This window comes from Oryza sativa, chromosome 4 (assembly GCF_034140825.1).
Source record: "Oryza sativa Japonica Group chromosome 4, ASM3414082v1".
NCBI lineage: Eukaryota > Viridiplantae > Streptophyta > Magnoliopsida > Poales > Poaceae > Oryza > Oryza sativa.
In genome coordinates, this window is record NC_089038.1 from 14319522 (window position 1) to 14336927 (window position 17406).

General features: G+C 40.0%; 1 protein-coding gene across 1 annotated transcript; it reads left to right on the forward strand.

Moving 5' to 3' along the window:
- The first annotated feature begins 753 nt into the window (after positions 1-753).
- On the forward strand, positions 754-11924 carry LOC4335453 (protein MICRORCHIDIA 7). Its single transcript, XM_015781482.3, has 20 exons — positions 754-1245; positions 2260-2337; positions 2490-2524; positions 2605-2683; positions 3290-3382; positions 4031-4115; positions 4829-4904; positions 5228-5353; positions 5598-5696; positions 5797-5898; positions 6120-6278; positions 6368-6463; positions 7047-7098; positions 7183-7294; positions 7438-7502; positions 8683-9080; positions 9795-9889; positions 10640-10715; positions 11300-11422; positions 11514-11924. Exons 1-20 carry the CDS (start codon positions 897-899, stop codon positions 11580-11582), a joined length of 2367 nt encoding a protein of 788 aa, XP_015636968.1. The 5' UTR covers positions 754-896; the 3' UTR covers positions 11583-11924.
- Positions 11925-17406: the final 5482 nt, after the last annotated feature.

The window sequence follows — 17406 nt, forward strand, 5'->3', positions numbered from 1 at the left end:
TTATTATCATCTTGTAGTTTGGATCATCCTAATAAATATGCAAGCATCCAATAGGATTAGATAACATGAGAGTAGAGAATTTAAAAAATTAATAATTTAATGAAGAAGATGTCATAGTTAATTGCATGCTTGCATGCATGCCTTATATTATGGAATATTTAAGAAAAGTGGTTGTGCCTTATATTATAGAATGGAGGGAGTATTATTGTATATGCTTTAATGCGATGGAGGGAGTAATAATGATTGAGTAGTTGTTTTGTAGTTGTAGCATATTTATTGCTACTTGTGTGATCCATGTGCATGGGAGCCACGTGTCATGCAACTGCAAAGTGGCGCTCCTACTGCTCCTAGTGTGCACGCCACATGGCAACACCAGTCCACCCAAGCTAGGAGTACGTGCCACACTGGCATACACTAATGAACTGTCACACGCGTCCGTCCTCGATCCACCTCAGATGATGTCTCTATGACACGCCGGGCCCACAGGCGTTACACGCGGAAAAAGGCCGAGCGACGCGCTCGAGAGCCCAAAGAAAGGCAACCGAAAAAATTTCCAGCTCCCCGTAATAACCGCCCTCAAAGCCCCTCTCCCCACACGGCTACCCTCTACCCACTGACAGGTGGGCCCAAGTGGGAGCAGGGGTTACGTGGGCCCACATGTCATTGGGTCTGAGTACATGCCGGTTAGGAAAGCTCTCGTGGGCATTTTGCCGAGGCTATATATAAGGTGATCCCTCGGCGAGATAAGGAAATATTTCGCAGATAGTAGAAGAGAAAAATAGGGTTGGATTTTACAGATTGATCCCCGGAATTTCTCGATTTCGCGCAGGAATCCTCGGGCGGTGAAAACCGAGGCGGCGGCGGCTGCGGCGGTGGAGCGGCCGCGGCCGTTGGCGATGGCGGCCGCCGGCGGCGGCGGCAGAGGGGGGCGCCCCGTCGAGGAGGATTTCATCGAGCTGAGTAGCAGCGACTCCGATTCCGACGGGGAGGGCGGCGGGGGCGGCAGCGCGAAGAGGTCGCGGGGTGTGGGGGCGGGTGGATCGGCGGGGAAGCGCGCTAGGGTTTCCGCGGCGGGCGTGGCCGTGGATCTGCCCCCGGGTTTCCTTGATCCTCTACCACATGCGGCGTCGGCGGCGGCGGGGGCGGAGGCATCGGCGGGGCCGTCGAAGAGCGCGACGAAGCAGTTCTGGAAGGCCGGGGACTACGACGGGAAGCCGCTTGGGGATGGAGCGCCGCAGTCGTCAGGTAACCTTATTTTTTTTTTCTGGTCGCGTAACCCTTCTGTAATCCTGTTCTTGTTGTCATATCATAAATATCGTTTTAATATCTCTATGCTCGTTGTCATTTGATGGAGTTGAGATGTTTTGGTTCTTTCCTTAGACGATTCATGCCATGCGGCATTTAAGGTTTTGCAGCACTGAAAATGTGACTAGTAGCATTCAATGGGGGGAGTTTCTGGAGATAGAGTAAAATAGTTAATACTTCACCTGTGAACTGCAGAGCTTGAGGATTGGAACATTGATATGAACAAACAAGAAAGGTTATATGTTAGGAATGGGTGCCACTTGGACTTGGGTGCTTGTTAGGGCATGTACAATGGTCTTTATTAGTGGTCTCTCTCTATTGCAATGCAAGTAAATTTGATGACATGGAAGAAAGAGAAAGGAGGAAAGAGAAATATGGTTGTTATGCATGACAACTTCTCAGAGTCGACTCTTAGCATTTATTAGAGCAGATTTTAGCATTTATTAGAGCAGATTTTGTTGAATGGTGGTGAAAGAAAGGAAAGAATAGTAAGAAAAAATATTTCGATACATTAATGATTAGAGACCATATTGTCTCCAACTATTGTAGGATGCTAGTCTCTAGATAGCGTAGAGCTCATACCTGACTCTATCTTTGTACATATCTTTGTACATGCCCTTAGTTGTTTTAGTCCCTTCTTTCTATTTATTTTATGTTTTAGACCTGATTACACTTTTTAGGAAAATAGCTGCCAATGTAAGTAGGGTTGTGCCTTTGTACAATGTTGAATAGGAATGAAACTAAATGAAGTGGTAGAGATTTAGGAAGATGTATTTCCGTCTCTTCCATTGGAAGTTCTCTTTTTCACTCATACAACGAATTTGTCAACAGACATGTTCTTTATGGAAGTCTGTATGTGTGTAATATTTCTTTCTTAATCGGTCTGGATTAGATACACAAGTATCTGTGATTTTCTTTCTGTATTCTAATTTCACATTCACTTTCTCTTTTCAGTATCCGGATTGGATCATGTTCGTGTACATCCTAAATTTTTGCACTCAAATGCAACAAGCCACAAGTGGGCTCTGGGGGGTATGGTCTTCATCTTCATTTTACCTTTGCACTACCATTTCTTCCCATGAATGCTATAGCAGACACAACAACGGTGCCATGTTATTTGCTCACACAACTCAATCAATGTTTGGTCACACCAGTTGGCTAACATATTTTTATCCACGTTACAGCATTGGCTGAGCTGCTGGATAACTCTCTTGATGAAGTAAGTATTGTGAAATATTAAGTGCACTAGTTTGTAGCATTGAATCCTTGTATGTTTACTGAGCTCTGTTTTCTCCGAAGGTCATAAATGGAGCTACCTATGTGAACATTGATATGTTGGAGAATAATAAAGACAAAACAAGAATGCTCCTTGTTGAAGGTGCACAACCTTTTTACCTTTTACCTTTAATTGTTGGCAAAAATCTTTGGTAAAATTCATTTTTTATAGTGACTTGAATTGGTACCTCTATTTCTGTTTATATTATCAAAAGTTTCTTTGATGACAAGAAACTTCTGTGTCCATAGCAAATTAACAACATAAAACATGCCCCTTTCTATCTGTTATAGCAAACTAAGTGAAGTAGTGAACATATATTTCACTCTGGAACCTGATAGGTTTCGACTTGACTTATAGTATTAACATGATGTGGTACATGGAATATTCAAGATCTTTTAAGCTTGTCCCTGTTTTATGTTATACGCAATTAATTGATGTACAGATTCAATTTGGCATAAAGAAAATTTAGGAGTTTAGGGATGCACAAAGCAAAATGGAAGATTGGTTTAAGGTTGGACAACCTCAGAAATATTATAGGTCTTTTACTGAGGCCTCTGGAGTGGTTAACACATTTAAGTGCTATCAGATAGTGCAGCATGTTTATGAAACTATGATGGAACTTTTAGATCTTACCTTATAAATGGAACCACAGTGGTAGAATTTCTCAAATACTTATAATTCTTTTTCTTGTTATATTGTTTTATATAGATGATGGTGGTGGAATGGACCCAGACAAAATGCGGCAGTGCATGTCATTGGGTTATTCAGCCAAGAGCAAAGTTGCAAGTACTATTGGGCAATGTAAGCTTCGAAAAACAAATTTTATATATTTTGGTTGCTTCACTAAATTTATGTTTTCCGTAGAGCAAAATAAACTAGCAGTCTTTAAATTTGTAAGTATAAGCATGAGTCGTCTAGGTCGACAAACTTGCAAAATGCAGATTCCGTTCACTAGACTTATAAAAGTGTGCCATACTGCCGGATCTCTCCGGGAACTGACGTGGCGGCTGACTTCTACACGGTTTTGGCTGCCACATCTCTCATCTCTCTCCTTCTCATCAGTCATCTCTTTTATCCACTCTCTTTCTCACACATACACACATCCTCTCCTCTCTCTCCATTTCTCATCAGTTATCTCTTTATCCACTCTCCCTCTCTCTCTCTCACATACACACATCCTCTCTTTCTCCATGGCAGCAGAGCATGACAGGTTGGGCTCACAATTTTTTAAACATAATTTTGCATAGTCTGCCACACCAGTGCTCAAGTGGGTTCGACTGTTTTGCACCCTATATGACACTTCAAGTTCAAGGGCTTAAATTTACATTTTGCAAATTCGTGGACCTAGATGACACCTGCCTACAAGTTTAATGCAAGCTTGTATATTTTACTCTTTTTAGTATGCTGGCCAAACTTGTGATGCCTTCAACTTAATTTGTTCTATTACAGATGGAAATGGTTTCAAGACAAGTACAATGAGACTTGGTGCTGATGTTTTAGTTTTCTCCCGTAGTGGTGGAAAAGGTGGCAAAAGGTTAAGTTACACTTCATCTTGACAAACATTTAAAAAAAATCATTTTAGAAGATGCTGCTAACATGATATGTTTACAATTCCCTAACAACCAAAATTTCTTTGGACAGATGAGCTACCAGAAAGCCTGTGTAGTTCATCAAACTTGAAAGCACCAAATGATATTTGTTCAATTTAGTTAGCAGGTCAAATTAATTTCCCTGGTGTAATGCATGGTCAAGAATTTGATTTAAATCTATATTGCATGACCATTGTGTTCTGAAAAGCAAATCCTTTTACACTGTAGGGAATGTATAATCATGAACTCTCTGCGTTTCCAGATAAATCCTTTTTAGTTAGTGTATAGTTTATATTTTTCTCCCATATGACCAACACTTAGATATTAAGTTAACCAGATTTGCTATATGGAAATGACACCATTAGTTCAATCATCAAAAGTGCTATTATGCATTATACTGAATTTATAGTTTTATCAACACAATGTGATAAGAATTGATAATTGGTGATCAAAATTTTAGTAAAATACTTTAGTTTCTTAACAGTTGAAACTTGTTCCTTTACCATTGCACAACTACATGTGGCATTTCTTTCATTATTTGTTGTGTAGTTTTGTAGTACGTGCATACAATTTTAGTTATTTTCCTTTATCAAGAAATTGAGACCTTTACTTTTCCTTTATCAAGAAATTGAGACATTTACTTTTGTTTGGCATGAAGGCTTACCCAAAGTGTTGGCATGCTATCCTACACCTTTCTGAGGAGCACCAACAAAGAGGATATTGTTGTTCCAATGGTAGGATTCCTTCTTTGGTGCTTTTCATTAGTTTCAAATTTTTAATTTTCTCTAGACCTTTTTTTGCCCTCATATAAATTTTTTTACCACCCACCTGAAGCATCCATCCTCATTTTTTTTGAATATTTATGGGAGGATACTAAAGATATTTCCTGTCATACCTTTCTCAATTTTGTCAACTCATATCATTATGCAAGTTAAAATAAACACTATAGTACTGAATGGAGGGGATACTCTTGGAAAAATATTTATCTGGAAATTAGTTATGTCGTGTGTAATGTCTTTACCTTCTGAATTTTCCTATGTTTATGTGACAAATTCAGATTGATTATGAAAATCAACAAGGTTGGAAAAGAAAGCCACGGACTACATTTGCTGATTGGAACACAAGCTTACAGACTATTATTACATGGTCGCCATATTCAACTGAAGCAGAACTACTTGAGCAGGTATAATTTATGCAAGATCACTAAACAAATATGTATTTCTACTGTAATTATCAACATGATTATTGGTTCAGTTGCTTGAAGTTTCTTTGTCATGACCTTTCCTTTCAAAAGAAAAGGGCATCTGTGCATACTCGACAATGGAAGATGTTTCCTGGAGCTGTCTATATTTTAGTTTCCCATTTTTAGAAACAAAAACATATTATTGCGAACCTCAGCACGTTCCAAATGGCTGTTTATTTTGCAGTTTAGTTCTATAAAGGAACAAGGGACTCGTATTATCATTTACAATCTTTGGGAGGACGATGAAGGACATTTGGAGCTTGATTTTGATGAGGACATACACGTATGTTCTACTACTAAGTATTAATAACACTGTGCCACCATGCGCACCATATATTTTAGTTAAGCAGCTAGTAAGGTTTTTAATGATTGTGGAATGACAGGATATTCAACTCAGAGGTGGCAATCGTGATGAGAAAAATATCCTGATGGCTAAGCAGTTTCCGAACTCCAAGCATTTCCTGACTTATAGGCATTCATTAAGGGTAACTTTATAGTACCTTTTGAATTGAATATGCTTGATGTGTTCTGATGGTGCTGAATTTTGTTAGTATTAGGCTATTAGCATGCAATGTTGCCTCCATTTGTGATTTATGTGGATTTCATTTATGCAGAGCACATTATTCTATTTGTGCCATGCGATAATTGTTTGCTGGCCCAGTCAGTCATGCCAGTTCAAAATGACTTGAGTATCCTTTCTGTGCAGAGCTATGCATCCATTTTATATCTCCGAGTTCCAAGTTTTTTCCAAATGATTTTACGTGGAAAAGAGATTGAGCACCATAATATTGTGACTGACATGATGTTGAAGAAAGAGGTGAAATACAAGCCGGTTGCACCTAATGGTGTTCCAAAGGATTCAAATGTTAAGACCTGTAACCTCATAACTCTTTCCTGAATACTGAGGATGTATTGATAGCTCATTACTGATCAAAATTTTCTTCTGTATCTCAGATGGTAGCCGATGTAACAATTGGCTTTGTTAAAGATGCAAAACATCATGTTGATGTTCAGGGATTTAATGTATACCACAAGAACAGGCTAATAAAGGTATTATTATTGTCATTTTTTTTTCTGTTGTAATAGTGTTTTTTTTGGGTGTTTTGCCTTGTGACCATTTATTCAAGTTTCTTTGCTTTCTCCAACCAGCTCTTATAATAATTACTCCAGATTTGTCACTTAAACTACCAGTTGGTGACTTAGTGGTGTTAGCCAAACTTGCATTTGTGATTTCCCCCCCCCTCCCCTAGGTGGCAGCTAGTATTCAGGTGCCACCCTCCCACCTATGCAGACCCTCCGAATTAGATGATTAGGCAGTAGGCACTAGCCACCAGGTTGAGCCTATCACTTTCGTAACCTCTTGCCCCTTGGTGAATACTGACATATGATGCTTGGTTAGCTACCACTTTTTTTGTTAAATGTCTAGGTTATTAGCATATTACTTTCTTTGTGCTGTTAATGTTTCATTTCAGATAGTACGATTGACTGATTGACTTTTATTAATGGTCAATATTGACCTTTTTGAATGCTTAGTATTCTGCTTCTGACCAATGCTTCTTCGAATTGCATATACAAGTATCCAGATTGTGTTTATGTATTATTTGTTGAAATATGTGAACTTTGTTTCTTTTAGCCTTTCTGGAGAGTGTGGACTGCCGCTGGAAGTGGTGGGCGTGGTGTCATAGGTAAGTGACTATGTGGTTTGGTTTCTTCTATTCTATTTATTCATCCACTTTTGGTTCTAGGAATGACTGACTTACTCTGCACAGGTGTACTGGAAGCTAATTTTATAGAGCCAGCTCATGATAAGCAGGACTTTGAGAGAACAACTCTTCTAGCAAGACTTGAAGCACGATTAATTCAAATGCAGAAAGACTATTGGTCTGTTTTCTTGTCATTTTTCTTGGTTTACTTTTGTGGTCACATGTCACATTATCAATTCTATTGTAGGCCACATTTTGGCTTATCTATTAGTTAGAGATTTGATTCTAGTTTTCACATGCCCCCGTCTCTACTTCTCACAGGTCAGGAAATGCTCATCGAATTGGATATTCTGGGACACGTGCTGGCAGATCCAATGAAACAGAAGGTAAATGAGCCATATGATTGTTCGACATTGCTATGGCTTTATAGTATAGATATGCAACTTAGTTTCTTTAATATTTTGATATTTTGTTATTACTTACCTTGAGTAACAAAAGTTAATAGAGTATCAAAGTTAACATCTTAAAAAGTTTGTAATGTTGCTTCATTTGTTGGGTAATTGGGTTTTCAAAGTGCTGCGTTCCTTTTTTGACTCTCTCAAGTTCTGTCAGGTAGTTTGTCACATTATGTCAATTGGACATACCAAAATGGATAATAGTATGCAGAGGATGTTGGATCGAAATGATTTCACTATGAGTGTCCAATCCATTTGTGCAAATTAGATACGTTTCCCATTGAATCTCTTTTTCTTATGCTCAAACAAAGCATTCTGTTTCTTTACTAACAGAAATGATGAAAATATACAAAAATAAGCATGACACATTGTGTGCAGTGCCTGTCAGTGGAACTTAGATGACACAGTATCCTTGGTGTACCCCCTGATAACATTTCACTTACTAAATAGAAAAAAATGATATCGGAAAAACTCGATGGGGAACATGATAACTTTAGAGTTTATACATGCGGTTGATTAGATAATTGACAATAGTTTTTAGTAGAGTCATCTGTGTAAAGACAAGGAATAATAGCCCTATTTCACCTTATCATTCTTCTTGTGCTGGTAATAAGGAGGCCATATATTGGCAAACATATATGATTTCTGAATGGTGTTCATAGATATGAAACATCATCATAAATGCAATTTCATTGTGCACTCCATCCTGAGCACCTGTGTTTTTAACAAGTATTCTATAGATATGAATTGGTGTGCACATCCCTCTGCTAAGGCTTGCTTATCCCCGTTACGAATATGTGATGATCGAACTTATTTATTTGCCTTCGATCACTAATATTAAAAAATGTTGTGTAATTTTGGCATTAGGTAATGGTAGCATTAGTGTATGAAAATGTCATAATGCAACATTTTTTATAATTTTTTAACTCTTATGCCAAAAGGATGATCAAAGTTACATCTTCTGACACTGTCAATGTTCAACTGTCATATTATTGACTGAAGGGTATGAAACTTTTAATGGGCATGAAAATTTGTTGTTCTTTCACTTCAATTGTAATTATTTTTAGAGATAAGTAGCTATTATTTTACAAATATGGCCTTCTTTGGACAGAGGACGCCCCTGAAGTTACCCAAAGTGCACAGCAATCACCTTACTCTACTGGAAAAAATTATGGAAAATCAAATAAAAAGCAATCGCCTTACTCTACTGGGAAAGATAATGGAAAATCAAATACTAAATCTGGGAAGGCAAGCACGTCATTTCATACTCAGCGAAGAACTGATAAGTCTGCAACGACTAAACAACCTGGAAGATCAATAATGTATGGGCTTTCAGATACCAGTGATGAAAGTGATTCTGAGTTTGTGGGCGCCCCAACTCCAACAAGTTCAAGATCTCATATCCTGAATCCACATAGAAAATCTTTCCAGAATGGGACTGCTTTGGCAACACCTCCATCCAATGGACGGACAGAAAGAGAGAGAAACAAAACTGCATCCCAGCCTGTGGTAATTTTGTTCTCCCTCTGACCTTTTCTTTGTACTGTGAAACTTTTATTTTATTGTGCTTATATTTAGGTACACACTTATTTGCAGATGATAATTAGGCCATGTTTTGCTGGAGTGAACATTGTACCTAGTCTACAGCAGAAACTCATTAATCTAATATTACAGCTGATTTGAGGATTTTTCTTGTAGTAATTAGGAAAAAAGCTTCTTAATCTGTTTATACCTAGTTATCCTATGGTATTTGCTTTTGGGATTACTAGAGGATTTGCTTTTATAATTACTTGCTCATTTAGGTAAGTTTGGGGTTTAAATGTGGATATATTGAAGAATGGAAGTGTTAGCTGATAATCTTGGAGGAGCAATAATTCCAACATGGATCGCTCTCATTGTTGACTCTGAAATTAGTGTGTTGAGCTAATCGCTCTGCTGTAGAACTGTAAAGGCTGGTACAAAAACATGGGGCAAGCACTATCTTTCCTCCAAAAGAATAGTGTTTAGTAGATTAATTCCAATTCGAAATACAATCTGCAGAGTACTTTTGAAAATTACAGTGTTTAGCTCTTTTATTTATATAAAGTAATGCACCTTTAACATGATTTATATATATATAATCTGTTGGTTATCATCAGTGTATGATAGATGACTCCATATTTTATATATGGTTGTTATTCAAGTACATAGTCTCAGGATTTATCTCTGATGTTTGCTCTGCAGCAACTTAATGCAACAAGTAATGGGGATTATACTATTGATGATCATGAGACTATTATCAAGCAACTGAGGGGCGAAAACTCATCGTTGAAGGAAAGGTAATATATAGCAGGATTCAGCTTCTACTTTTCATGTCAGTATTTGAATGAAATAACAGTGATAACTAAGGATTACCACTATTGCCTACTGTAATGGTCTTTCTTTTCAGTTCAGATTGTTTTCATCTCTTATACGCATATTTAGGCCCCACTTATTTTTCATATTTTCAGTCACAATTTATAATAATGAAAACTATAATTAATCTAGAGAATCAAGAACTCGAGATATGCATATTGAGGAGGATGGGCTAAGTATATGGGTTAACATGTATACGTACTAATATTTTTCAAACAAAAAAAAATGGAGGTGCAACTGGACTTACCCCATGGTCCTGTTTTTTCTCTACCCCTTTTAATGAGATGCAATTCTTCATGATCCAAACGTAATAAATTCAGGTAACCTGTTTGTATGTGCCCTATTCCAAATGGGTGGGTTGTAGGCATTATGTATTGTGCTAGTTTTTCTGAAGAAATCTGTCAAGTACCAATTGTAGCCCTAACTCAGTCTAAAACCAGTAAACTATACAGAATGTAGTCAAAACTATGTATATGCTATTATATATACTACATTATGCATGATTTAAGACCATCCAGGTACAGCCATCCTGAGCAGTTGAATATGATTTGCCGTTCTCGTTTTTCTTTGTGAAACTTGCAGTAACATTTTTTCCCACAGTTTACTAAGGTATGAAGTTTTATCACGAGAATGTTATAAAATGCCTTTGCTCCTTTGTGCTGCTTCTTTGTCAGGTTACTGAAGGTGGAAGAATCATTGTCACAGGAGCTGGCGATTGAACGTGATAAGAACAAATCGTTAACAGAGAGGGTATGCACCTATATATAAGTCCTTCCCCCTGTAGATTGTTGATATCTAAACTGTAATTCTTTGGGCCTGAAATATATTATGTTGGTGCCATTTTGGTTCTTAAATTTTGAGTGACAAACTATTTGAACAATGTGATATATTAGTAAAAACAATAGCAATGACAAAATATGATGCTTTGAAGTCTAAATTCGCAATTTGTTCCATGGAATAGCAAACTAAGTGTTTATCTCAGTACTTGTTGAGTGCTTCACATTTCCTCATGCAGGTCAGAATTCACAGGAATTATCTTGACATGTGATCTCGTTTGCTTGAAAGTAGATTCAAATGCTGTTTTGTTATTTTCTTTCTTATCAAGCTTTCACAATTTCATGCTTCCACATTTTTACAGGCGTTTGGAAACTGTTGTGTTGCAATTTGGTGTTCTTAATTTTGTCGGTTTAAGGGTACTTAGCATCGTTTCTGCCTGTAGTTTTTTTTAGTACTTGATGGACAATGATATTTTCCATCTTTTCACCACAAGAATACGCTGCAATCTTCATGTAATGTATATTGCTGATCCCTTACACAACCTTTTTGTTTTCCAGTTAGAGGATGCACAGAGGCAACTAGAAACTTCAAACAAGGAACAAGAAGCATTGATTGACATCTTCTCAGAAGAAAGAGGTCGACGAGACCTAGAAGAGGAAAATCTGCGAGGGAAGCTAAAGGTGAGTGCGAGAGACCGAGCAAGTATATCTTTGTACTAAATCGCAGTATCACTGCTACTTCACTTTGATAAGCAATTCGACTCTTTGCCAGGATGCTTCTTCTACCATACAAGATTTGCTGGAGCAATTAAACGCTGCCCGAAAAGGTCGCAAGTTTTGAGAAAAAATAGCTATTTTGCTACCAAAAATTCACTAACCGGAAGACCTCTAGTTTTCAGTTACACTGACGTGAAGGATTCCAGCCATTCTAGCTTGTGTAGGGAGAGGCTGTAGGCTATTCCCCTATGTTTAGTGTTGATAGGTAGTTCCATCATCTCACTTCCAGATCACTTCCAGCATTGTGTACAGGCAAGGAATGCCAATAAAGGCTACTGTTAGTGATCGGTATGTGAGTTTGTAGGTAAAAACACTCGCTAGGCCTTTTAATACTTAATTAGTCATTTCGTTCGTTGTGTTCAATGTTACACGTGGTTGTGTCAAATCAGTCTCGATTTTTTGTGCCTGGGCTTTTCATCCTCTTTATCTCGAGTCTGACAGTGAAACAGTGTTAATCAACGGCCGTATGGGAGGTAAAAGGCATGGCTTGAGCCTTGAGGTAACGGACTCCAGCTCACTACTCAACTGGTGTGAACACAGCTATGTGCCATTTGATAGGGTAGTAGATTGTCATTTTATTTTCTTTTGGAAGTGAAGCATAAGTTTGCCATTTGGGAGGTGCCTTGTAGCTTCTTTTAAGTAAAGCTAGACAAGCTATCCCAGTAAGGACCTCAATCACATTGCTTATTGTAGTGTCAAGAAAGTTCGTTGCAGATTAGTGTCTAGATAACGGATTGTGTGTCTGTAGTATATTAGTGTCTGGATTGCGGATAGCCGACGCTAAGTTTCAATAGTGGAATTAAGAAAAATAACCATAAAATTAGGTTGTGTATCAATATTAATATCAAGTTTCACTTAAAATTAAAATTTAGAATGCATGCTTAATTTCTCTGGCATTTCATAACATAAAAATTATGAAATAACATATAAATATATAAGATAAAGAAGATACACAATGCTAAATTATTCTATCCATATGTTGAAAGAACATCGCTTACACATTGTAGCGATGCGATAAAGTCAACAACGGTCGTGAAGCACTGTAACAGGCTCCTATAGCGTCGTGAAGCTATAGCAGTCGCTAAGTTCCAATACGCTAAATGTAGTCCGCTATCTTGTAGCGGTATCGGTATAGCGGCCGCTATTGCGGTCACTACAAACGTGCTAAATATAGTCCGCTATCTTGTAGCGGTATCGGTATAGCGGCCGCTATTGCGGTCACTACAAACGTCGAGAACCAATCTTCTAGGGCTCCTTAAGAACATAGTTTTTTTTTTCTTTTAATATGAATGCACATGCAAAAGCAGAAAGTCGAAACACAGGGTAGGAAAGATTCAAACGAAATTTCACATGAAAACTTGCTTCTTCACAGGATTATCAACAATCCAAATCCAAAGCTCCAAATAACCAAAAGAGAAAATTTTATGTAGGATCTTCCAAAACAAATCTTAGTGAGGTTTTCTTTGCCGATGACAAATTGATTGAGAGCTAACTACCGAGGATATATGGAAAGATGGTCGGCGAGATCAATCACCAACGCTTGGTTTGTCCTCTTCACGGGTGGCGTTGCAAAGAAGATATATTTCCCTATATATAGCGTCTTGCAGAGCGAAGTAATATGGCTGATTGTACGTAGTGGAGTGGAGTAGCCGCAACAGCTTCCTAATCGTGCACGCGCGCACGAAGCACGGGTTGCCGGCCTGCCTATAACGATCATACATGAGTGTGTATCCCCCAGGTGAGAGCCTCCAGGACTCCAGGTGTGGATGAAGGTCTCTAATGATGACTAATCAGTTCGATATATAGATGTATCAACTGGATGTATATATGGATGATTGGTCGCACGGAAAGCAGACCGTTTTGCTTCGTCGTCATGACACGGTTGGCTAGCTACTTTTTTTTTAAGATGGATATTTTTTTACTCGGCCTTTACATCCAACCGGATATATACAATCTTTTTAAATTAGGAACTTAGCCTGTCAAACAGGGAACTTAGCCCTCGAATAACCCAATCTGAAATTTGCTCCTATAAAAATTAAAACTCAGGACTTTGATTTGTTACTTAGGTCACTGCAACCACTAGGCTATATGCCCTTTCACGTTGGCTAGCTACTTGGCTTGGCATGGCTGGTGGCAGGGGTGAAAACGGTACGGAAACGGACGGAAACAACTTTTATCGTTTTCGTTTTCATATTTTTTTCGGAATCGGAAACCCCGGAAACGAAAACGGAAACGAATATTATCGAAACCGAAAACGGAGCGAAAACGAACCGGCGCGGATACGGTAACGAAAATTTATTGGAATACAAAAACCCCTCAAACTGAGCTTCAAACTTTTGTCAAGTCCAATTCTCAACTCTAGTCAACAATTCATAATAAAACATAATTACATGAAATCGTCTCAACAGCAAAATATATTCCTCTATAACTTCATATAATTTACATAACAAGTATTCTAAAAAAAGTACAGCAAAAAACCATGGTACAAGGTATACAATATACACTATTATTCAGTGCTATACTGCTAATCTGTTATGAGCTATCACTCCATCATCAGTACATAGTTCATCAATCATCATTCATCAGTCATCACAGAACACAGCAACACACATCAGTCCATCAGTACAGTACTTAGTTCAATCACAAAACTACTTGCATTTGATGATTCGATCCATCGTAAATCTGCAGCACAAAAGAAATCAAATCGGTTTAGGCTCGTCGGCTCGTCGCTAGGCTGCTGGCTGCTGCCGCTGGGCTGCTGGCTGCTGCGACTGCTGAGGCGAGGCGTCGTCGGCTCGTCGGTGTGGCTGTAGCGTCGTCGTCAGTGGTGGTAGCGGCGGCGAGACAGCGGGATGACGCCGCGGCTGCGAGACGGGGCCGCGAAACGGCGGGACAGCGCCGCAAGATAGCGGCGGTACGAGACGGCGAAGACGGTGGGGGCGAGGTCGCGAGGAGCAGAGGACGGCAGAGAAGCGGTGGCGCGGGCGCCGGGCGGTGGGCGCTGGCGGTGCGCGGAGCGCGATGCTCCGCCGCTGGCTCGCGGTCTCGCGAAGTCGTGTGCCTGTCTCTCTCCTCTCTAGGGTTAGCCACTATTTGTGTTGGGCTGGAAATTTAGGGATGAGTTATAGACTATTGATTCTATGGGCCTTTTTAACTTTGGAAATTCCGACCGATTCCGAGTTCCGATGGAAACTGCTATTATCATATTCAATTCCGTTTCCGAGAAAATATTTCCGTTTTCGATTCCGTTTCCGAGAAATTCCGAAAAAATTCCGACTGGCTGATTCCGTTTCCGAAAACAGGCCCGGAATCCAGAAAGTTTCCGTACCGTTTTCACCCCTAGCTGGTGGTGGCGCGTATGGCCCTCCTCCCCCTCACACACACACACTAACGACACAACCGCTGGTAGAGATATACTCCATCCATTAAAAAAAACCAAGCTATGCATGGATGAAACATAATGCATGACAGCGATTCTGAATATGAACATGTCTAGATTCATTTTCCTAGGTTATGTCTTATCCATACATAGGTTAGCTTTTTTGGGACGGAAGAAGTAGAGTGTTGTGGAAACCATCGGATAAAAGCAATCTGAATTGCAGATAGGAATTGAACACAAATAATAAGTTCAGGGTTCCGTAATGAGCAAACCGGCGATCTAACTGATCACGGGATTATACGGCAAAGTAGCAAAGCTAAACTTTAATCTAAACAAAACCCAAGAAACTCTGAAGGGGTACCTAACTATTTATAATGGTGTGAGAACGACCAAGTGGATTCTAGGGTCGTGCTCCACCTGGTTGGGGCGCACCCCACATGGGCCCCACTTGGGCCAGGGTCCCAAACGAAGTTACAAGCCCAAAGGCCCATGACAGGTAACACAGCACCTTGTTTTTGTGTTTGCGGCCAAACGATATGGAGTTTGGTGATGAGGCTGGATCCGTTAGAAAGAGGACTCTGAGAGCTTTCCATCAAGTACTCATGGGCTGAAAACGGAGGTCGTATGCAGATTCGGTAGCCGTTTGAAGTCAGCAGGGTAGCAGGTAGCCGAATCGGATTGCAGAACTTGGACGGCTTGATCTTGATGTGAACGACGGTTGTATCTATAGTAGCCATGGTCACATCATATACTTATGTGTTTGAGATAGATTAAGATGAGGAGCTTAAGATTAAGAAATTCGCTAGTGAAAATCAATTTTCACAGCCAACACTTTTGACTCAACCGCCAGCCAAGAGATATTTTTAGCCAAAAAAGAAAATAAAATCCATTTTCATGACAAAAACACATCAACTTTTCAATAAAAACATATTTAAATCACTCCAGTGACATTCAAACACCAATAGATTAGCATCAATAGATTATATATGGACAAACAAAAACACAAACCACTAAAGAAACCTAGATAGGTGCCGGTTGTGAACCCTATAGGTGCCGGTTGTGAACCTTGTCGACGTTTGATGTCGCGATTCCGGTATTTGCATAGTATGGAGATCGTTGGTACTAGGATATATGCGAGATTGAGGTAAAAGAGATGGGGACGAGGATTTTTTATACAGGTTCGGGTCCCTAAATTGTCAGGTAATAACCCTACTCCTGTTGGTCGAAGCCGGTCGTTGCTCTTATTGACCATAATCACACCAGTACAATATTTGGGGTAGCCTATCTATCTGTTATCGACATAGCGGACTGAAGTATCATCGCGTAGTCGACAACAGAGTACTCTTTCTCCTTGAATCCGTGCTTGGCGAGATCAAAGACATCGCTAGATTCCTCTCTTTGGTTCCCGTAGGTACCATATGAGGTTTTCCTTGGCTTATCTCTGATGTCGATATCTAGCAGCTTGTCTTGTCGTATGTAGGCTTGTGGCTTTGTGGCGTCTATGTTGTCCTTGTCCCCTCTCCTCCTAGGGGGCCTTGTATTTATACCCATAGGTGTCCCCTTGTCCAAGTAGAACTAGGGAAACAAATATGGATACAATCCGAGTAGTCCTTGTCGTTTCCATGTAGAACTCTGGTTGTCTTTCCTTATCCGGAACTCCATCTATATCCGAGGTCAATTTCCTTATAAGACATGGTATGTGGTGGGTCCTGCCGAGATTTAGTCAACTACTATTAGGTATGTGGTCCATAACCCTGACAAACCCGGAATAGGTGCCGGATTTCCCATCCGACACTTAGAAGGCGGCAGAGATGAGAGAAATCAAAGGTGCCGGTTTGGAACCGGCACTTTTGTGGTCCCAAGAATCCAAAAATAAAAATGGCTTGATGCATAGCTTCCAATCACCCAAGAACACAATCGTACAATCATGAATAAAAGAAACATCCACAAAAATCATGAACAAAATCGCTGCCACCACCGGATGGAGGAGTCGATGCTGCCGCTGAGGAGAATGGAGCCACCACTGAAGAGAGAGGATCCACTATTGCCACCAGGGAGAATGGAGTCTCCGCCACTGGGGCTTCTCCTTCTTCTCCACCCTTGCCACAAGCTCCCCTCTCGCTGGGCCGCTGCCGCCTCCCCTCCCGTTAGATCTGGCGGAGGGGAGGGTACCGCCACCGTCATTGGACCGCTCGGCTGCCGCCGCCTCCCCTATCGTTAGATATGACAAAGGGGAGGGCACTGCCACTGGCGCCGGGTCGCCGTCTAGTGGCCCACACCTCAAATCCTGCCAGATGGAGAGATAGAGAGCTGAGAGAGAGGGAGGATATAACGGTGGGTGCAATGAGGAGATAAGGAGGAGAGAGTGAGCAGTGGATGGGTGCGGTGGGTTGGCTCGTCTTGATTTTACGGGTGTAGTTTGTTTTTTTTTAAAAAAAAACGACATATAATATACTATAAGTGTCGGTTTTAATATATAATATATTATAGATGCCAGTTTTTTTCAAAA

Excerpts from the sequence above, each read along its gene's own strand:
- LOC4335453 (XM_015781482.3), top strand. The coding sequence starts at position 897 with ATGGCGGCCGCCGGCGGCGGCGGCAGAGGGGGGCGCCCCGTCGAGGAG. Across the intron at positions 3,383-4,030 it reads TGCAAGTACTATTGGGCAAT|ATGGAAATGGTTTCAAGACA; the intron begins GTAAGCTTCGAA and ends GTTCTATTACAG. Across the intron at positions 7,099-7,182 it reads TGGTGGGCGTGGTGTCATAG|GTGTACTGGAAGCTAATTTT; the intron begins GTAAGTGACTAT and ends TACTCTGCACAG.